Source organism: Eptatretus burgeri, chromosome 5 (genome assembly GCF_056783735.1).
Source record: "Eptatretus burgeri isolate ZD-2024b chromosome 5, Ebu_testis_v1, whole genome shotgun sequence".
In the NCBI taxonomy this organism is placed as follows: Eukaryota; Metazoa; Chordata; class Myxini; order Myxiniformes; family Myxinidae; genus Eptatretus; species Eptatretus burgeri.
This window is the reverse complement of record NC_140965.1, coordinates 31,408,506-31,431,506: the sequence shown is the minus strand read 5'-3', so window position 1 is coordinate 31,431,506 and position 23,001 is coordinate 31,408,506. Positions and strand designations below refer to the sequence as shown.

The 23,001-nt window shown below is 44.3% G+C and overlaps 1 protein-coding gene across 1 annotated transcript in view; it reads left to right on the top strand.

Moving 5' to 3' along the window:
* LOC147026162 (zinc transporter ZIP4-like) overlaps positions 1-23,001 on the top strand; it is a 69,945-nt gene that overhangs the window by 35,536 nt on the left and 11,408 nt on the right. The window contains 6 exon segments of the mRNA XM_085883569.1: positions 9,543-9,734; positions 11,355-11,453; positions 15,204-15,302; positions 19,254-19,302; positions 19,424-19,576; positions 20,102-20,289. Coding sequence (XP_085739695.1) covers positions 9,543-9,734; positions 11,355-11,453; positions 15,204-15,302; positions 19,254-19,302; positions 19,424-19,576; positions 20,102-20,289 — 780 coding nt within the window.

The window sequence follows — 23,001 nt, the reverse complement described above, 5'->3', positions numbered from 1 at the left end:
GGGTAAGTTTTGATAACATTGAGAGCACGCTGAAAAACACTGCCATACGTCATTGTACGTTGGCTTCAAACGTTGTACTTTTCGGTTGTCCTCAAATTTTTTCATGCTTGAAATTTCACGACGCATGCCGGCGTATGACTCACACGTTCCGCTATGCTGGCCACAAGTTGTATGCACGGTCTGCGATCGTTGACAGACGTCAACACATGCTACTTGTAAGTTAATCATAAGTTGAGACACGCCGAGGTAATGTTTAGCGTACCCGAAACTTATTTCTAACCTATGATTAACGTGTTGTTGGCACGTTACGCGATCGTTGCCACACGTCGACAGACGTTACTTTTAAGTTACTCATAGGCTGAAAGACGTCGGTATAATGGATCGCCCTTGCGTCAGCATCCACGGCCACGGCCACGACACTTATTTGCAGCATTCTTCAAACTTTTCTTCGGCATGACGAGGATGTTCACACTTCGATGTCTAGCTTGGCTATGATTCCAATTGTCCATCGGCAGCGTCTATTTAAAATAGTCGAGTTTGAGCGTTTTAACACGTTCAGAAGAAACGCTTCAAATTTCAAAACCCCAGCGTCAAAAAACAAAGGCGAGTGACAGCTATTTAAATCGTTCATTGTAAACAATGAAACTAGCTGAGTGGTACCGTTGAAAAGTCGTTGAGTGTAAAAAAATCCAATTGTTGAGCGCAAGCGTCTACTTTCAATCGTGGAGATGCAGCCATTTAAATCGTTGAGTGGCAGCCTATGAACCTACCCGTGGACACGTGGACGCAAGGACGATCCATCATAACCCACACCCTCCCCCTCACACTCACCTACTACTGCCAACATGAACAAACTACTACTGATACTGATACTGATACTGTTACTGCTGACATGGACATCGACTCAAAAAGGACACGAAAACACTGTTGGGTTCCCCTTTTATGAGCAGCATTTTTATATACCAATTCCCAAAACCGCTGGGAACACGTCTTTATATGGCAGTTGTAAGCTAGAAACACATTCATTTTTTTTTTTGTCGACCGGAAGACGTCATTGGAATACGTCTACATACGTCGATGTGTGTTGGGACTACGTAAAGAATTGGTTCAAAGCACGTCAAACATAAGTTAGAAATAAGTTTCGCGTAAAAAAGACATTACCGCGACGTGTTTCGACTTATGAGTAGCTTATAAGTAGTGTTTGTGGACATGTGTAAGCGTCCACATATCGTGTGTAAAACTTATCCCCATCGCATGCGGAACGTGTGTAATACGCCGAGTACGTCGTAAAATTTTGAACATGTTTAAAATTTCTTGACGTACTCTTCTTACTACGACTTATGATAGCGTACTTTAGCGTTCTACTCACGTATACCAAACTTACTCATACCGTATTTGACGTGCCCCCAACGTTTTAGACACATTTTTCTTAGATCGGCATATGCTGGCAAGATCGCCAAGGTGTGACCGCGATGTTGATACTTCCATTTCTACGGCAGTTATGATTCGAATCGTTGTGCGTCAGCCTTTTAATAGGCTACGTCACGACATCGTCGGCGATGCGTGCAACGCGCTATGCCTAAGTTAGACTATCGTTGGGCATCGGTTGTGTAGGCCGACAAGAGGTTCAGCATTCGTTGGTATAAGTTATCTATAACACAACGAAACGTTCTGTGTCCGTTACTAATATGTTATGAATATGACCAACTCGTTATGAATACGTCCGAATCTTAAAAAAAAAAAACATCAAAAGTTCAACGTAAGCCAGCGTTTTACATACATTTTAATACGTTGCCATCGCTGGCTAAAACGTCAAGGTGTGACCGGGCCTTAACCATGAAGCCAACACCAGGCTTAACATAAACAATAATGACTATAATAATCACTAGTGTTGCTAGCATATATCAGAGTTTACAAGCATTAGCGCCGAGAGTCGAACAAATGAACGATGAGATGCTTTCAAATTTATCATTTCTGAAATCGGCAAAACAACACATCACATATAAAAAGTTGTGTTTCTTGTCAAAATAAGCACTAGTGTTTCAGTTGTATTGGATTCTATCTTGGTTGCTACAAAAATCAATCAAGGGGTGTCATCACAAATGTTGAAATCATCATCGCTATCGGATATAAAGCATATCTACCAGTTTTCTCCATCAAAATCGATGAAGTTCCTGGTGTCTAAAACGATTAATCTTAATTGGCTCGCACTGGTCTTTTCATTTCACAGAGATTATTCTCTCTCACAATGTCGCCCGGTCCATCAATGATGCAGCTGAAGCTTTTCAATTGTTCGGTTCAGCGGTTCTTGAGATCTTTGAAAAAAAATATTCAGAAATCCAACATGGCAGCCAAGCATTTTCCCCAATCAGATTCATTGAAGGCTGTGCGCTAGATCGGATGACTTGGAACAATCCTGTGAAGCTGACAATTCATCAATGGAATGTTGTCCGAGAAATATGAGTGACAAGATTTGGCTGAATAATCCTAAAAGAAAAAAAATAAGCCCAGCAAGAACAAAATGCTTCCAGCTTCCAACTTGAAGATCTAATAATAACCACAATGCAAATATTAGACACAAAGATAAGAAAGCAACAAGCCGGTATTAATTTGCACCACCCAAAGGCAGATGTATATGGACTGCACTTGGTAAGACAAGGAGGAAGTGGTGTGATCTTACTGGAAGTAGCAAAACAAAACTGTCGTCATGAGACCGGACAGCCATCTCATACTTTCTGACGACAAATATCTATGCCTTGTCCTCCAGCCTGGAATCAAAAGGCAAGTGAATGACTCACAAAAATGTTAAGTATCAAGTCAGATTTCAGTCCTGCTGAGCTAAGTATGGGAGAAAATCATCTGACAGGATTAGCACTACCACTAGCAGTAGGTGCATCTCAGTCGAGAATGTGATTTGACACTCTTCCACTCTTGCCTCTAGTTTGTACTTTAATAGTTTGTGGACCTATGCTACTTGGCAAGTAACCTTGGCCTTCTCCCTCAGGAAAATCCTGGCTGTGACCCTGCCGACTTACAGTATCTGTAGACTGTTGCCCCGAACATGATGAGCATCTCAATGACATCCTTGCAGATTGTCCTGTCTTGACACCCATAGAGTACTTCCATCACACTGCCATACACAGTTTTGGCATTTATACACTGGTACATCTGCCAAAATAATAAAACATCCATCAGTATAACTATAAACCAAACATTGTCACAGATTAGTCAAAAAGTTACTGTCCTTTGGGTTATGTATATTTACACAAAAAAGAGCGAATGATGCAAATAAGCCAGACTTCATGGTCAAAGACAAACAACTTAAACTCTCATTCATCAAAGATGTTACAATTCCATCAAATAAAAACTTAGTACGGGAGAAACCCGAACATTATTGGAGCAACTGGAACAGTCAGGAAGGGCACCTGAAGATCAGAGCAGAAGGAATGTGGATTCAGCACCGTAGCTGGGAAATGTACTACACAAAATGCTGAACATGAACCAGATTGTAGTATCATTTGAACTATAGAAGCAATAGCAATTACGCTGCTGCTCAGGTCAGGTCAGGTATGGGAGCATGTGCCAGAACAGCGCGTCGCTGCGTCCACTTTCCGCCGGTACTCCAGGGGCCTCCGTCTGGCCATCCCCCAGGCAGATGCCAGGCCCATCCCCATCTCCTTGAGATGATGGTCAACCTGCTGCAACCATGAGGCACGTGGTCGGCCCACTGGCCTCCTCCACTCATGAGACTCCCTCGCTGAGAGAATCTGGTGAGCAGGATCAGCGTCAGGAAAACGAGCCACATGTCCATAAAGCCGCAGCTGACGCTCACGGACTATGCAGGTAACAAATCTCATCCGAGTCTCTCTCAGCAACCGCTCGTTGGACACAAAATCCGACCAGCGATAGCCAAGGATTCTCCGAAGAGACCTGGTACCAAAGGAATTAAGTCTCCGTCTCAGATCCTTGGTCAAAGTCCAAGTCTCGCACCCATAGAGCAAGACTGGAAGTACCAAGGACCTGAAGAATCGGACTTTCGTCCTCCCGCACAGGTACCGGCAGCGCCACACCCCATGATCCAGTGAATCCATGACTCCCCAGGCCCGACCCAGACGTCTATTGACCTCCGGCTCACAACCTGCGGAGACATGAATATCACTGCCAAGGTAAGTGAATCTATCCACGACCTCAACATCCTCACCACAAACAGACACAGACAGGACAGCAGCATCCAAGATGTCACCGAAAGCCTGGATCTTTGTTTTGACCCAAGAAATCCGTAATCCCAACGGCTCCGACTCCTCATTCAGCACCTCGAGGGCCCCCAAGAGGATGTCTAAAGTCTCCGCAAAGATGACTGCATCATCTGCAAAATCAAGGTCCGAGATCTTGACATTGCCAAACGATGCACCGCAACTTGATCTCTCCGACATCCTCCCAAAAATCCAGTCCATACAAGTGCTGAAAAGTGTGGGGGCAAGTACACATCCCTGACGAACTCCAGTAACAACTGGAAATAAGTCAGAGGCGGTACCACCACACTTCACAGCACTCTCAGTACCAGAGTAGAGTTCAGACATCAGATCGATCAGTTTCGGTGGCACCCCACGAAGACCAAGAATCCTCCAGAGGACATCCCGATTCACTGAATCGAACGCTTTACAGAGATCAACATAGGCTGCAAGCAGCCCCTGCCGAAACTCTCGTCTGCGTTCAGTGAGGACACGAAGAGCAAGGATACGGTCAATCGTTGACCTCTTTGGTGTAAAGCCTGACTGCTCTGGACGCTGGTGCTCAAGCAGATGGTGGCGAACCCTATCAAGAATTATCCGAGCAAAGACCTTGCCCGGCACTGAGAGCAGCGTCACCCCTCGGTAGTTGTTGCAGTCTTGGCGATCACCCTTCCCTTTCCAGAGAGGGACAACAAGGCCCCTCTTCCAGTCAGTTGGGATGATGCCTGTGTTCCAGGCAGAGCACAAAACTGCATGCAACGACGCGAGTGCAGCATTTCCACCAGCCTTGAGAAGTTCAGCATGGATGCCACAGATCCCTGGAGCTTTGCCCCGTTTCAACTGGTTCACCGCAGCCCGTGTTTCCACAAGCGTTGGTGGACCACAGTTGATTCGAGGGTCAGCAACAGGGATTGTAACACCCTTGACGTCCAACTCGACAGCTGGGGGATCAGCCTGGTACAACCGCTCAAAGTAACCGGCCCAGCGGGCCTTCACTTCAGACTCCTCTGTCAAGAGCCTACCACTCTCTGCTCGAACTGCAGTGCTCCGAGGGATGGGCTTGGATGAACGTAATGCGCGAATTCCCCTGTAAGCGGGACGAGAATCACCTGTCCACAGGTGATGCTCTACCCCCTCACAGATTCCTCGCACATAGGCCTCCTTGTCCACCCTCAGTGCACGTACAGTTTTACGCCTCAGCTCCCTGAACAGCTCAGCTCTGCCATTCAGCCTGGCCCTGCGACTCTGGTCAATGGTATCCAGTGTCCCTTGAGAGACAAAATTCTTCTTTGCCCTGCGGTGAACTCCAAGGCATCCACCGGCAACATCAAGGACGGTGGTCTTGAAGGTGCTCCACAACTCTTCAGGACCCCCCAAAGCACCCAGACCCCCCAAGTGTCCACTCAGCCTGTTCGCAAACTCCTCAGCTACTCTCTCATCCCTGAGCTTGGCAACATCCAGCCTAGGCTGGGATGGTACCATTCTCCAGGATTTAAGGTGCAGCTTTAGAGTTGCTACAACAAGCCTGTGGTCAGTATTGAGGAACTGAGCACTCCGGTAGACCCTGCAGTTCTGGATCATCCTCCAACGACCGTCAATGAGGACATGGTCAATCTCCTTTGCCACACCACCAGCGTTGGAATACCAAGTCCAGCGATGAGCTTGCGGGCGCTGAAACCATGAACCAGCCACCCTAAGTCCATGACTTCTTGCAAAGTCAAGGAACTTAGTGCTATTCTGGTTCATAGTTCCTGACCCATGAGGACCAACACACACCTCATAACCATCCCTATCAGTTCCAGTCGATGCATTGAAATCCCCCAAGACTAGAAGTGTATCTCGTCTGGGGCACTGATCAACCACAGACTCGAGTGTGGCGTAGAATGCATCCTTCACGGTAAGATCACTCGCCTCAGTCGGAGCATAAATAGAGACCGGGGAAATGACACCTAAGGAGTGACGAATCCTTAATCTCATAATACGCTCGTTGACCGGTGTTACCTCAATTATCATTGGGGTCAGCTTATTGGACACAGCTACAGCAACTCCTTGGGTATGGTAACCATCAGAGCGACCAGACCAATAGTAGGTGTAACCACCCACCATTATCTCGCCGCAATCCGGTCTCCGAACCTCAGAGAGAGCTGCAATCCCGATGTCCAAACGCTTGAGCTCAGATGATAACAGAGACAGGTGATCATCCTCTCTTAGGGATAGGACATTCCAGGCACCCACCCGAAGGGACCGCCTCAGGTTAACCCAAGGAGACCGCCGTCTGGTGGACGACACCTCAGCACCACTCCGACACACTCTCCCGCAATCTGACCCAGGGATGTTACCCCGTGGTTTCCCTCCTATCAAAGATTGGGGGTCCCGAAGGCTTTGCCCCAATCCCATCATCCGGTGAGCTGCCCTGCGAAGGGAAGCTGCACAGGAGGTACTCCCACGGAGTGGGTTTTCAGATTTTTTTGCGTTTTTGCGTTTTGCGGAATGAAGCGTTTTACGGTGGCTGGAGTGCAAATCCTGCCACCAACCTCCTAATAAGAAGTAACCCAACTGCAGGAGGACGTCCGCAGACACAGTTGGGCACTAGATATGGATGGCCGTTGGCTCACAAGGAGCTCCTCCGCCCTTTGACAGGTTTTGTTTTTAATCCTGCTGGGTGTCCATATCCAAACACCCTCCTCACCAGAAAACCTGGTGGGGGACACGGTTTAGTCGCCGACAACCCGACCATGGAACAGGTTAGTACAGGTTTACATGGTACCTGTAGCAGGTCACAGATCGAACCTGACCTGACAAAAGGTCCTGACCTGATCGAACCTGACCAGCAGCAGCTGCTGCTGCTGATGGTTTATCTCTGTAGCTATGATGCTTAATGGACAAGTTTGCGAGACTTTCATTATAATTGTCCCCTCTGTCCCCCACCCTTATGATAAAAGAATCTTGTGAAAATACAAAACAAATTTACAAGGATTTACAAGGAATTAAGATGCATGAGGAGGCCATTCGGCCCATCATGCCAGCACCACACCAATATCAGATTTAATCAACCCATCAATACCCCTTCCCTTCATGTGCAGCTCTTTGGCTGCTACACTGGTACTCATTTTCACCAACTTTGGAAGGATGACAGGCTGAGTCAACCCCCTGGTTTTAATTCAGCAGCCAACAGGGCTTGAACTCAGGACCCTAAGATCCCAAGGCACCACCTTAACCACCAAGCCAACACCAGGCTTAAAAATTTTGCTTAATAGAAAACCTCTCACTCCAAGAACTATAATTGAATGATGCATTGCTTTGATATGTTGGATGGTGAAGTTGTTCAGATGTAATTTACTGCTGTCTTGGTTATTTGCAGATGTTGTGCAAGTTCTTGAACTGTAACATGCCAATCTTGTGCCAAACCAGAGATAACGATGACATTGTTTTCAAGTCATCTCATGACCATGCTTTTTGGATCAAGTATCGATCGCTGGACTGTTTTGGTGTAAAGACGTCTTAGGAAGAATCGTAGAGATATCCGAGAAGGCTTCTTGTACATTGTGCTTCCATAAAACGATAAAAATTCTCCAGTGTGTCAATATCGAGTGTAGACTATTCTGTCAAGGTCATGCCATTTATTGTTTATCTTTTTAATTATTATTTTTTTCCGACAAAATTGAGTCCCGTGGAAGAGTGAGGCAACAAAGGGTAAAAAAAAAAGCAACGATTTGACAGTAGAGTAGGCAGCGAGACAAGCAGGGAAATGAACGAACAGGAAGAGAGGAAGGGGAGGAAACACAGCAGTAACAAACCCGAACGAGGCCCGAAAAGAGTACATGACCTGGACAAGGACACGCAAACTCAGCACGAAACCACACATGTGAAGGCACTCAACGAGATGTGCAAATACATGACTTCAATAAATGAACACCAAGAATGATCAAAAACTGTTAGACAATATTATTTTGGAACAGGCACGATCAACTTTGGAAGGCAGCGTCTCAAATTAGAGAAGATTGGGTTTGGCCACGATGAAACCAAGAGCAAGACTGTATTTTTTCTTCATAATAGCAGTCTTAAGGCCCTCAATCATCCTTCGCACCCTCGAGGTTAGACTTGCGTAATGTAGTTTTTTTTAATGCAAAATCTCGGCTCTTTGTGGGAGATGTCAAAGAATGTTGAAGCTTTGGATTCCCCAGAATCCAGGAAAGACAGGAGTGAAGTATGCACTAGCCCTTATGGGAGAGCACCATTCCATTGATCTATAGACAATGATCTTGTAGAATAACTTAATATTTACCAAGAAATGACGGTACAATGGAGGACGCCAAGTCCACGACCATCTTTGAAGGCCAATTTTTGAAATATGGTGTATTCAGGAGAGATCATGGCTGATGGTAAGGCCCAGAGGTCCAACAGTTTGAATCTCTTCCAGCGTATGATTGCATCAATAGATATCTGAACTTGTTTGACGATCCTTCCAGAGAGACGGGCTAAGAATATGATATTTACTTTGATTGAATGACATGTTCCAAGTGTCAGATCAGCATTTGATCATTTTTAGGGAGCAGCAACTGATGATGGCCTGTTGGTGGGATGCAGTATCATGCAGGATAATGTGGAATCATCTGCAAAAACAAGAAAAAAGGGGTTTCTTGAGCATCATTGAGATCAGTAAGGAACAGGATTGGGCCCAAGTCATTGCCTTAAGGCCTGTAGTTGAAAAGATGATGTGATTCCATTTGGAGATATGTACTGACAGTGTATGTGAAGAAAACCATCAAGCTAGGAAAGAAGATGTCCTCGTGTGCCACAGACAGAAAGCATTCCAAACAGAGTAAGGTGCCCGGCTATGTCAAATAGCCAAAATATGTCCAGACACACTGCCCCTGATCTCTTGTTTGAGATTCAGGGTGGTCAACATAATAATTCTTCGACAATACTGCAGTTATTTATTTTCAGCTTAAAGTATACTGCACTCGAAGATGCATCCTACGTAGGCATGCATAATGAGGTATGCTCAGGAGCTTGAAGAAGACTTTGCATAATCGTGTATCAAAATTCCAAGTATGGTTGGTTTCTGGTAAGCACCTTGTCATGACGAGTTGAGATGCAAGAGAACAGCTCAATGCATCTCTGGTTTTACAAGTTATTTTTTGCCAAATCCACTGGCATAATGAAAGACCCATCACCAAATGGACTGAGAAAAGATAATGTCTTCTAATAAACACAATGCCTTCAAAGATTACTTTATTTGTTTATTTATTTACATGATATCATCACACGTTTCACAATTCCGAACAAACCCATTTTTTTCCTCTACAGGTGATCAATGTCCACCCAGGCCATGGGCAGAATGACGACACCAAGAATATAGATCTGTCATTTTCAGGTTTACATTCTGCTAATGATGCGATCAAGCATCACGCATATCTTTGGCCACTTCTTGGAATAATCGCTGGAATACTTATGCTCTTCCTGATGGAGCGCATCTTCCAGATACTTTGTGGAGAAGGGGTATGTCTCCATCTGGAATGGAAATTGCATCGATCGTATCTTTATTCCTATTAACAGCATGTGATCCATTAAATCCATGTTATATCCGCATACTTGTTTGCGTCCACATGATGGTGGATGAGAGTCATATTAAGGTCCCTGCTACAAGATAGCATTACCCTCAGCTGGTGCCGCGCCCCTGCTGGCACCACCCTAGATGACATTTGTAGACATCATTTTGCTTGGAGTCGATCCTATAGAATGACAGACAGGTACGATACCAACAAAATTATGCTTTTACTTTCTGTGGACCACCAACCTTAATGATCAAGTGAGAGAGAGTGGCTTTTGCGTAGGGGGATACTTGAGAGACATCAAGCAAAAATAACTTCTCAGTCATGCACACCAGAAAGGGATCATCTATTTATTATGTACCCTAAGGGAAAGGGGATTAGTGGTGCTAAATTTAGAAAATTAATATCGAGTGAAAGGTGAGGGGTGAAGTGGATGTATTGCTATTCCGCTGTGCTATACACCTGTTGGTTCTAATCACACCTTCATCAGCATTATTTTGTCTTGCAGAATGGTGCAGATGTAGCGCATGTACCTTTGGGCTGTCTAAGTTGGGTTCAATCCCAAACCCGACTATTAAATGTTGAATTCGCGTTTCGCAGGTAGGGTGTTGCATTACAAAGTTTTCCGTCCCTCAGATGGACGTGAAGCTGTGCGTCCTATCTGCTAGCATTAATTGGTGGACACTAAACATCCCATGGTGTCATGTGGGAAGAGTAGGTGAGTTATCAACACCATGGTTACATTTCTAATTCCTGCCCTAACCATTCAGCTCGAGTCAAATGTCACGACTGCAGCGAGCCGTTTCGTGAAAGATTTGGGCCAAAAGTATCCCCTTTCATTGACCCCACAATGAGATGGGATTAATTGGGGCCACTATAAAGAAGTAAGAGCAGAGAAAAGGAAGAAATCTTCAAAGAGTACTCCAGTGAACCACCACTCAAAAGGGGCAGTGTGAAATAGATTATCCTAAGTTCACATTATGTACCAAAGCAAAAATACATATATACACTTTAGCCCAAAGAACAAAGTACATGCAAAGTCACACAAAGACACGATAACGCTTATCAAAGTAACAAGTACATCTTGGTCCAAAGGACAAAATGCATGGTTATTAAAGAAACTCAAATTTCTACCTCCAGGGAACATCAGCCTAACATCAAACTGAGGAAAGTCAAGGGTGGTAGGGTGACAGGGGAATGGACCCTCACTTAAATCCGAAGGACATCATGAATGCAGGGACTGGAAATATGCAAGGGTAGACATGGAAGGAAGAATATAAATACTAGTAGGACAGATTAGGAAGAGAAGCGTAGGATTGGGAATGGAAGTGAAAGGAGTAATTCTATGAACTCTTAACTTTCATCCGTTTCTCGAACTTGTTCAAAACATTTCATTTCAATGTGTTCACAAAACACGTACATGGGAGTGTTGGGATCATAATATAACAAAAAAAAAAGGGACACCATAAACACACCTTGTGTTGTTGTTTTCCATCCTCTTTCAATATCCTGCATGGATTAAGCTTTTTGGTATCCTTTTCGTTTTCCTTCACCTTTTACTTTTCAGGGTCATGGCCACAGTCATGGAGGAAGTTTGAGTCCAAACCTAACTCTAGATGGTGCTCCTGACAAACAGTCCAATTCTCCAAAAGGAGATCTTGTGATGGTAAGTACAAATCCAGTCACTTAAATTTATTTAATTCACTGAAACGACCATTACCAACAGTACGACCACTATAAACGACCATGATCGTCAGGTCAGGCCAGATCAGATCTGTGACTAGCTACAGGTAGCATGTAAACCTGTATTAACCTGTTTCATGGTCGGGTTGTCGGTGACTAAACCGTCTCCCCCACCAGGTTTCCTGGTGAGGAGGGTGTTTGGATATGGACACCCAGCAGGATTAAAAACAAAACCTGTCAAACAGCTTTGGAGCTCCTTGTGAGCCAACGGCCATCCATACGTATCTAGTGCCCAACTGTGTCTGCGGACGTTCTCCTGCAGTTGGGTTACTTTTGTTAGGAGGGTTGGTGGCAGGATTTGTACTCCGGCCTCCGTAAAACACTTCCTTCCGCAAAACAAGAGAAAACCACAAAGGAAATTGAAAAACCACTTTGTGGGAGTACCTCTTGTGCACCTGCCCTCCGCAGGGCAGCTCACCGAATGACAGAATTGGGGCAAAGCCTTCGGGACCCTGACTCTTTGATGATCAGAGGAGGAAAACCATGGGGAAACCTTCCCGGGTCAGATTGCGGTAGTGTGTGACGGGGTGGTGCTGAGGTGTCGTCCACCAAACGGTGGACTCCTTGGGTTAACCTGAGGCAGTCCCTTCGGGTGGGTGCCTGGAATGTCCCATCCATAAAAGAGGATAATCACCTGTCTCTGTTATCATCTGAGTTCAAGCATTTGAACATCGGTATTGCAGCACTCTCTGAGGTTCAGAGACCAGATGGTCGCGAGATTATGGCAGGTGGTTACACCTATTATTGGTCTGGTCGCTCTGATGGTTACCATGCCGGAGGATTTGCTGTAGCTGTGTTCAATAAGCTGATTCCAATGATAATTGAGGTAATACCAGTCAACTTCGCGTATGATGAGACGAAGGAATCCTCACTCCTTGGGTGTCATTTCCTTGGTCTCTGGATCTGCTCCGACTGATCTCATCATGAAAGACGCATTCGATGCCAAGCTCGAGTCTGTGGTTGATCAGTGCCCCAGGCGAGATACACTTCTAGTCTTGGGGGATTTCAATGCATCGACTGGAACTGATAGGGATGGTTATGAGGTGTGTGTTGGTCCCCATGGGTCTGGAACTGTGACCCAGAAGAGCACTAAGTTCCTTGACTTTGCAGGAAGTCGTGGACTTAGGGTGGCCGGTTCATGATTTCAGCGCCCACAAGCTCATCGCTGGACTTTGTATTCCAACGCTGGCGGTGTGGCAAAGGAGATTGACCACACGCTCGTTGATGGTCGCTGGAGGAAGACCCAGAACTGCAAGGCCTACTGGATTGCTCAGTTCCTCAATACCGATCACAGGCTTGTGGTAGCAACTCCGAAGTTGCAGTTTAAATCTGGGAGAATTGTACCATCCCAGCCTAGGCTGCATGTTGGCAAGCTCAAGGATGACAGAGTAGCTGAGGAGTTTGCGAACAAGCTGAGTGGAGATTTGGGGGGGGGGGGTCTGGGTTCTTTGGGAGGTCCTGAAGAGTTGTGGAGTGCCTTCAAGACGACCGTCCTTGATGTTGCTGGTGGATGTCTTGGAACTTGCCATAGGGTGAAGAAGAATTTTGTCTCTCAAAGGACACTGGATACCATTGACCAGAGTCGCAGGGTCAGGCTTAGTGGCAGAGCTGAGATGTTCAGGGAGTTGATGTGTAAAACTGTATGTGTGCTGAGGGTGGACAAGGAGGCCGACGTGCAAGGAGTCTGTGAGGGGGTAGAGCTTCACCTGTGGTCAAGTGATTCTCGTCCTGCTTACAGAGGAATTGGTGCATTGCATTCCTCCAAGCCTATCCCTCGGTGGACTGGACTTAGAGTGGAAGGTGGTGGGCTCTTGACAGAGGAGCCCGAAGTGAAGGCCCACTGGGCCAGTTATTGGAGTGGCTGTACCAGACTGATCCGCCAGCTGTTGAATTGGATGTCAGGGGTGTTACTATCCACAATGCTGACCTTCCAATCAACTGTGATCCACCTTCGTTTGTGGAAACACAGGCTGCGGTGAACCGGTTGAAATGGGGGTAAAGCTCCAGAGATCTGTGGCATCCATGCTGAACTTCTCAAGGCTGGTAGAAATGCTGTACTCATGTCATTGCATGCAGTTCTGTGCTCTGTCTGGAACACAGGCATCATCCCAACTGACTGGGAGAGGGGCCTTGTTGTCCCTCTCTGGAAAGGGAAGGGTGATCGCTAGGACTGCAGCAACTTCCGAGGGGTGACGCTGCTCTCAGTGCCGGGCAAAGTCTTTGCTCGGATAATTCTTGATTGGGTTCGCCACTGTCTGCTTGAGTACCAACATCCAGAGCAGTCAAGCTTTACACCAGAGGTCAACGATTGACCGTATCCTTGCTCTTCGGGTCCTCACCGAACGCAGACGAGAGTTTCGGCAGGTGCTGCTTGCAGCCTATGTTTATCTCTGCAAAGCGTTCGATTCAGTGAATCGGGATGCCATCTGGAGGATTCTGGATCTTCGTGGAGTGCCACCAAAACTGATCAATCTGATGTCTGAACACTACTCTGGTACTGAGAGTGCTGTGAGATGTGGTGATACCATCTCTGACTTATTTCCAGTTGTTACTGGTGTTCATCAGGAGTGTTTAATGGCCCCCACATTTTTCAGTGCTCGTATGGACTGGATTCTGGGGAGGATGTCAGAAAATCCAAGCTGCGGTGCATCGTTTGGGAATGTCAAGATCTCTAACCTTGATTTTGCAGATGATGCAGTCATCTTTGTGGAGACTGCGTATCCTTTTGTGTGCCCTCAAGGTGCTGAAAGAGGAGTCAGAGCCCCTGGGATTATGGGTTTCCTGGGTCAAAACTAAGATCCAGGCTTTCAATGACATATTGGATGCTGCTATCTTGTCTGTACCTGGTGGTGGTGAGGATGTTGAGGTCATGGAGAGATTCACATACCTTGGCAGTGATATTCATGTCTCTGCTGGCTGTGAGCCAGAGGTCAATAGATGTCCGAGTCGGGTCTAGGAAGTCATGGATTCACTGGATCATGGGTTGTGGCACTGTTGGTACCTGTGCAGGATGATGAAAGTCCGACTCTTCAGGTTCCTGTCTTGCTCTATTGATGTGAGACTTGGACTCTGACCAGGGATCTGAGATGTAGACTTAATTCCTTTGGTGCCAGGTCTCTTCAGAGAATCCTTGGCTATCGCTGGTCGGACTTTGTGTCCATGGAGTGGTTGCTGAGAGAGAGTCAAATTAGATTTGTTACCTGCATTGTCCGTGACCGTTAGCTGCAGCTGTGTGGACATGTGGCTCGTTTTCCTGATGCTGATCCTGCTCACCAGATTCTCTCAGCAAGGAAGCCTTGTGATTGGAGGAGGCAAATGGGCCGACCATGTGCCTCATGGTTGCAGCAGGGTGATGGTCATCTCAAGGAGATGGGGATGGGACAGGCATCTGCCTGGGGGATGGCCAGATGGAGGCCCCTGGAGTACCGGCGGAAAGTGGACGCAGTGAAGTGCTTCTCCAGCGCATGCTTCCATACCTGACCTGGTCCTCGGGGACTTTTGGGTCCTTGGGATCTTTTGGGTCATCTGGGTCATTTGGGTCCTTGGGCACTTTTGCGTCATCTGGGTATTTTGGTTCATCTGGGTCCTTTGGGTCCTCGGGGTCTTTTATGGTATCTGGGTCTTTTGCATCCTCGGGGACTCTTGCATGTTCCCCTCACCTTTTACTTCTCAGAGACCTGGCTACACTCATGGAGGAAATGTGAACGCTGCCGTTATCCTGGAAAACCCATCTGACAAACAGCCCACTGATTCTCAAGCAGATCTTCAAATGGTAAGGTTATTATCCCTTTCCTCGACTTTGCTTCATTAATTCACAATTCCAATTTCTGCTCCAAAAAAACACAGAAAACACCTTCTACGCAAGAGTGGCAAAATCTATTTTCCAAAATTGGACAGGGCTGATTGGTTTTAAAATTTTATTCTTTTTCATTTTTGTTGTTGTGATTTTGAGCTCGTTTATTTTCGAAAGTTGAGGGAAAGTATAGTAGATAGCATGTTATTGGAGAATGCAGGTGATCAATGATGACTGACCTACAGATATAAAGGAACATCTATTTTGTTCGCAAAAATGTATGAAATAAATCTAGAAATCTGACATATGTCACACGAGACCAAAACATAAACAAACCTAAATTGCTTTCTTTTTACCTCCATAGTTTACAGCTTTTTATCAGAATTTTCAGGACATGTAGCCCAAGTGTAAAGGATAACACTTTGTTAAACTTTAACCAAGTCGAATAGATCAATATCAATGAAGAGTGAAATGCATTACTATGTTTTGGGTTGTTGGCACAGTTGCTTGAACTCTTACCCTTCTTGGGAATCCTATGAGATCCTAAAATAAACTAAAAGCAGATTTATAATAAAGCAACTATTTGTAAATTATGAATTTTCTGAATTTTTTTTTTGCCAAGTCAGGGATTTTTTATGAGTTTGTGAGGCAATGCCAACTAATCCAGTATGGAAAACAAATAGTCCTGGTTCTGGGGGGTGGGGGAGTTTGTGTACATGACTCTTTTCGAGCGACAGTTTATATTTCTTGTTCTACGTATATGCCAAGACCTTCAGAAAAGGTTTGGGTAACACCTCCAGGTCAAGTTCGTTTTCTCTGCAGAACTCAACTGAGACTTTCAGCTGGGTGCCAAGCGGCTAAAATGACGGTATTGGAGATTCATTGAATAAATCATTTTTATGTACCCATAAATTATTCATTTTGATTGTTTGGGGATGACTAACAACTTTCTAGCATGATTCATTGCCCTAAACCTTGATTCACAGGACAAAATGGCCATATTTTACTTAATTTTAGGCAAAAATCACTTTCACTTTGAAAGTAGCTCGAAGTTTGATGACTTCTCAATTACCCAATATTGTATTTGGAGCTACCAAAATTGGCCAAAAATTTCCTCATTAAGTGCACTGAGCAATCCTATTTTCATCTTGATATTGATTCCTTGGGGTAAAAATCTCTATATGGACACAAAGATCAGCTTCCGATGACACTTACTTAAGGAGATATGATCATTTTGATGAAATACCCTAAAAGCGGCTATTGAGGGGTCGTATTTTTGGGTTACAATGGGCCCCATCGGCATCATAGAGAGCCCTGAGGTATCAATATGAAAAATGGATTGCTCAGAGCACTCAATGAGGAAACTTTTGGCCAATTTTGGTAGCTCCAAATACAAATATTGGGTGATTGAGAAGCCATCAAGCTTCGAGCTACTTTCAAAGTGAAAGCGATTTTTGGCAAAAATTAAATAAAATATGGCCATTTTGCCCTGTGAATCAAGTTTTAGGGCAATGAATCATGCTAGAAAGTTGTTAGTAGTACCCAAACAATTGAAATAAATCAAAATTAATAATTTATGGGTCCCGAATAATGATTTATTCAATGAATCTCCAATACCATAATTTTAGCCACTTGGTGCCCAACCGAAAATCCCAGTTGAGCTCTGCAGAGAAAACGAACTTGACTTAGAGGTGTTACCCAAACTTTTTTTGAAGGTCTTGGCATATAGAACAAGAAAATTTAAACTACCACTCTAAAAGAGTTATGCACACAAAGTCCCCCACCCATCAGATTCTATATTAAAAGGAGATTTACATACTTTTGAAAGTGTTCTTAATTTAGTATTTTTACAGTTTCCTCTCAAAGATATTCAATTTCAGAATTTTGAGATGTTATTTTGGGCTCAAAATTTAAATAGCTGGTAGATGTAATGTATTTGCCAGCATTTTAGGATGAATAAAAGGTTAGCATGAGTAAGAAAATAATAGGATGAGAAATTTAAATTGCAAAAAGACAAGATACAGGACGATACAGCAAATACAATAAATGGGGTGTTCAAAATGTTCTGGGAACGAGATACACAGTGTAAAAACCGTGAGAATTGCTTTGCAATACATGTCCCCTACCTGTCCCAATGAAGAAGAAGAAACCCTATACCTGCCTCACCGTGTTTGGGTGTATTCGGCAAAATAAAAGAAAAAGCAATTTTCATTTACTGTTATCTTTTGTAGACTAGAAACCAATAAGGAAAATGAGGATAACAAACCGGAGATAAAAAAAAACAAAATTACTTTGCTTTAAAGCACGCTCGAGTCGATACCGGAACAAAAATAAAGAACAACCTTTCTAATCCACTGTTTCGTTCGTTTCTCGGCTTTGTCTATTTCATATTAAAATAACACAATGTACATACATGAAGCAAAAGCACACGTACAGCTTATGCACATATATAATACATTGTGGTGATATACCTGGGATTATTCCAATTATACTGGGCCAAGGACTAGGTGCAGGCCCAAGGCCTATTGATCTGTGCTGCTTCATGAAATGGTGGCACATGATTGTATTGGGGCAGAGCCAATGGGTGTGAAGCAGTGAGATGGTGTCAGCCAGCTGAACACAGGCCCATGCATAATATGTGATATTTTCTAAGTTTAAAAAAGCCATAACTGAAAAATTGACAAAACACCCTGAAACTCGAACTTGTTCTGTAACTTATCATAACAAAGCCATGTACCAAGTTTCAGTTGAATATGTTAAAGGGTATGGGGGAAAACAGTCTGAAAAATCACAGGTCGGATGGTCGGACGGACGGATGGATGTACAGACAGACGGGCAGACAGACGGAGAGCAAACCTATAGTCCCCTCCGGTGAAAGCAGTGCGGGACTAATAAATGGCCACGTTTTGTGATTTTTCAACATGCAGTTAAATTTTTAAGAGCTAGGTGCATACTCTTTACAGAAGCAAGTCGAGAATAGTTTCTCGGCTGGAACCAATCTGGCATGAATCGCCACCCCAACGCAAAATACTCAACTGAAGGTGTAGGAATTGGTAATTTCTTCAGTGTGCTTGCAATAATGTGCCACCTCTTCCCAAAATAAACCATGGGATCTTTAGCATCCACCAACTACCAGTGTCATAAGATGGGTCCCCTGGCTTAGCGTCCTCCCAGAGGATGGCACGCGCACAGCATTGCCTTACCCTGCATGCAAAACACCAGGATGACAGTTTATAGCTGCACTGAGTTTGCCTAACTAATTATAAATAAACTTATTTATTGAAAAATATGAAGCTTTGCATTTCTGAGACTATCTTGCTCCAATAACATTTTTAACACCCCAAGTAAAAGTGAACAAAACAATAAACCAGAGCAAAGTCGATGGCACACCATCGCAAATCCCTACACTTCCCATCTGAATCAAAGTTCAAAGATGGCAATACGTTCCACCAGGAATGACCCAACATAAAATTTTGAGTACATTTCCCCCCCCCCCGTTTTGACCCTTGTGCCCCGAAGTCCCCACCAACTTGGGGGCATGAATTGGCAGGCAGATAAATAAAATAAAATAAAGTTACATATTTCATGCATCTCCCAATGTTGATTGCATATACAAAGTTTCATTTTAGAATGTTTAAAAATTTGCCCGTAATTACCTTTTTGCTAAATTGACATTTTGACCCCACCCCAGCCGGCAGAGCCAAAATGATACTGCTCTTGCACCTTTGTGCCATGTCGTGATCATAACTACCAAGTTTGGTGAATTTATGCACAACCGTTTAGGAGGAGATAGCATGACGGACGGACAGACAGACAGACAGACAGACCGACAGAGACAACTAGCAATATGAGATTACAATATCCCCCCGCTTTTTGAAAAAAAACGTGGGGATAATAAGAAAGATTTAATCTTATGCGGTGTGTTGGCAGGAGGATGAGATTGAAAGAGACAAGTCTACTGAAGATGGTGTATTTCTCGGTAAATAGGAAATAAGGACAGCATAATGTGCTATATAATTCAAAGAAGCAAAGAATTAACATAAATAGTACAATGGAAACCACACTTTTGGACACCATGTTGTATGCTTTTGTGCATTTAGGGTTGCGACCTTTGGCGCTTGCCATTATTGTGGGAGATGCCCTGCACAAAATTGCAGATGGGATTGCTCTCGGAGCAGCCTTTTCAGTTTCTCCTTCTTCCGGCTTGTCCACCACGATTGCCACTGTGTGCCATGAAGTGCCGCATGAGATTGGTAATGTTCCATAGCTTACATTTCTGTGCTATTTTCCCATTTACATTTCCATCGTCTGCATTATGATCACAATTTATGTTACGATTACTCACCTCAACCCGATGACATCAATGATGACCTCCAGATATTAAGGCCCATCTATTTACTTCATAAAAAATATCACTTCTCTTTCCCCATAATTTACCCCTGAAACTGATTTTTACCTCCCTTTTCATCTTTTGCACCCTAAATTCCAATGAACATGCTTTGGAGCTCAAGTTTTTGCCACAAAAGATCCTTTTACTCTCACCACAAAGCACCAGGAAGCACCTCTCAGCTGCCATCTCAAGGCAGAAAATTGTACTACATACTCTAATTCAGTTTACCAACGAAGAGACACAAGAATCGAAAACTGTTCAAACAAATGTCTGAATCTGTGTACATAAGAACATGTTAATTCACAAATTATGATCTACACTTGTTCACATCCTTTGATCACCCACGTTTACTGATGTAATATTATTTCTCACACCGTGTCATTTCCAGGTGACTTTGCAGTTCTCTTAGCTGCAGGCCTTTCTGTGCGTAATGCCCTCCTTCTCAACTTAGCTAGCTCCTTCACGGCACTTATTGGCTTCTATGCTGTCGCGAGTGCAACAGGGAGTGCGGAGGTACAGCGCTGGCTTCTGGCGATCACTGCTGGCATGTTCCTACACATCGCTCTAAATGACATGGTAAGTGGGGATGTCCTAAAAAGTGAATGAATGAATACATACAACTGAAAGAAGGCCCTAGTTTCTGATATTGAAGGCAGGATAAATTTGCTGGTAATTGGTTCAGGAGTCAGTAAGTGACCACTATATTCGTTATTGTTGTGTGTCTGTCTGTCTGTCTGTCTGTCTGTCTGTCCCGAGCATAGCTCCGTGGGTTTTGATCCGATCCTGATAAAATTTGGGTGGGAGGTTTATATCATGATCTAGTTGTGTTTTCCTGAGAATGGGCATGCTGCGCCCATTATGGGTGGAGCCACGCCCAAAAAACATGTGTTTTTAAGGGGTATCCGGTTTCAAGTTACATCTTCTCTGAGGGGGTTTGTCGAATCTGGCAGCGGTTTCGGTATTTGGTTAGCCCAATGGCACCTGCATAGCCCCACGGAGCTGGATTTTTCATTTTCATCCCAAAGCCAAGGTCACAAGGTCACGAACTTAGAAAATGTCAAAAAAATCAATAAATTGGGCATCGAGCTCCTAGGGTTTTCAACTGTTTCGAATGAAAGTTGGTATGCAAGTAGTGCTCTTCGAGTACTACAACTTTCATCGTTTACATTTTTCCCGATTCCCGCCAGTTTGCCCGTGGCGTCCCCTCGAAGGTCAAAAAAGAAAAAAGGAGAACCGTGTACATTGCTCGTGAACCATCGCCATCTCCAGACTTGTCTGCAGACTATAATTATCATTAGATCTCTTGAGAAATCTCTGTAAGCATTTGGTCTAGTACTGGTACTGTAGCCACACAGATGCTCCCCATAGACTGAATAGCATATTGATGTTGGGTGGATCAGTGTGAAATAATCATACCACATATAATTGGAGAAGTGTCTGTTTGTTTGTTTGTTTGACTTGTATTCATCCTACATCACTGGATGGAATGAATTTAAAACTGGTGGTTGTAGTCACAGGGTGAACGGGAAGGTTTTATGGATAAAACAAAAGTCATACTCCTGGGGGTGCAGGGTGGGGGAGGACTCCAATTCTCTCAATGTAAATGTGTACTGTATAGCACCACCCGGTAGAAGCTGGTATTACAAGTTGTAATAAAATATGCCATAGACATCATACATACATGGGGAGAATGCGCCAGAGCACGTAGCTGCGTCCACTTTCCATCAATACTCCAGAGGCCTCTGTCTGGCCATCCCCCAGGCAGATGCCTGGCCCATCCCCATATCTTTGTGATAAGACATTCCAGGCACCCACCTGAAGGGACCGCCTCAGGATAACCTGAGGAGACGGCCGTCTGGTGGACGACACCTCAGCACCACATTGAGTGTTTTTTGCAGAGTGAAGTGTTTTTATGGTGGCCGGAGTGCAAATCATGCCACCAACCTCCTAGGAAAGGTAACGCACTGCAGGAGGACATCCGTAAACACAGTTGGGCACCGGATATGGATGGCCGTTGGCTCACAAGGAGCTCCGCCGCCCTCTGACGGCTTTTGTTTTTAGTCCTGCTCGATGTCCTTAATTAGAAATCATAAAAGTGGGAGAACTAACCATTCCATAAGGATGGGTTTTTTGCGAGTTTACTTAATTTGCAACTCGGTTCAGGGTTTATATGCCTGGTGTTGGCTTTATGGTTAGGGAGGTGGGCTTTGGATCTTAGGGTCCTGAGTTCAAATCCCGCTCAGCTGTTTAATTAATACCAGGTGGGGTTAACTCGACCTGTCATCCTTCCGAGGTTGGCAAAATGAGTGCCAGAATGCTGGTATACCGTCGGAGTGGCGACCTGTCCAGGATTGTGCCCGATAAATAGCCAAGGAAACTGCTTCGGCAACACGAACGCTCTGCACAGAGTATGGTCCCAACCTCCTTCAGGGTTTATCTCAGGAAAATGTTGAACAGTCAGATTTCAGATGCGCTTTATCTCGACCACTTGGTCAATGAAATACTTAAAGCTAGTTCTCCAGAGCGATTAAATATTGTGAGTAACATTATAGATATGGAATAATATTGGGGTAATACTGCCAAATGAAATGCACAAGCAACCCCTTCCTTGTGATTGCTCCTGAATTACTCCTTTAATTTTGTATTTGCACAAGCAGGAGGTTTGCTGCAAATTTTGTATTTTCCATGTTCATTTGTCATGATTAGCCAGTCATATTTATTTCCATGATCATCAACTGGAAGAGATTCAGTCTCTTGAACTTCTAGGCCTCACCATAAACAATGATCTCTCTTGGGTGACCATACAGTAAAGCTGGCTTCCAAGACAGGTTGCTCTTGGAAGCCTCTCCCATCACAGATAGGTTCTTTGACTACTCCAGTCTAGTCCCCTCTGCTCTCTCAGCCCTCTGAACCTTCCCAGCTCATCCAGGATGTTCATGCTCTTCCAATAACCCCCCACTGGTTAAACTTCAAAAATCATGGATTTACATACACCTCCACTCTTTTCTTTCCTTTTCATCATTTGTGGAACTGCCTTCCTAAGACTGTTCAGTCACACTCTTCCCTCCTGGAATTCAAGCAGGGGTGCACTACCATCTCATGTATTCACCCACTCTGACCCACTACATTTTGTACCACCAATAATCCTACCTAACCATCTTACTTGCAGGTTAACATGTTTCCTTCCTTCATATTATATATATATATATATATATATATATATATATATATATATATATATATATATATATCTATATATATATATATATATATATATATATATATATC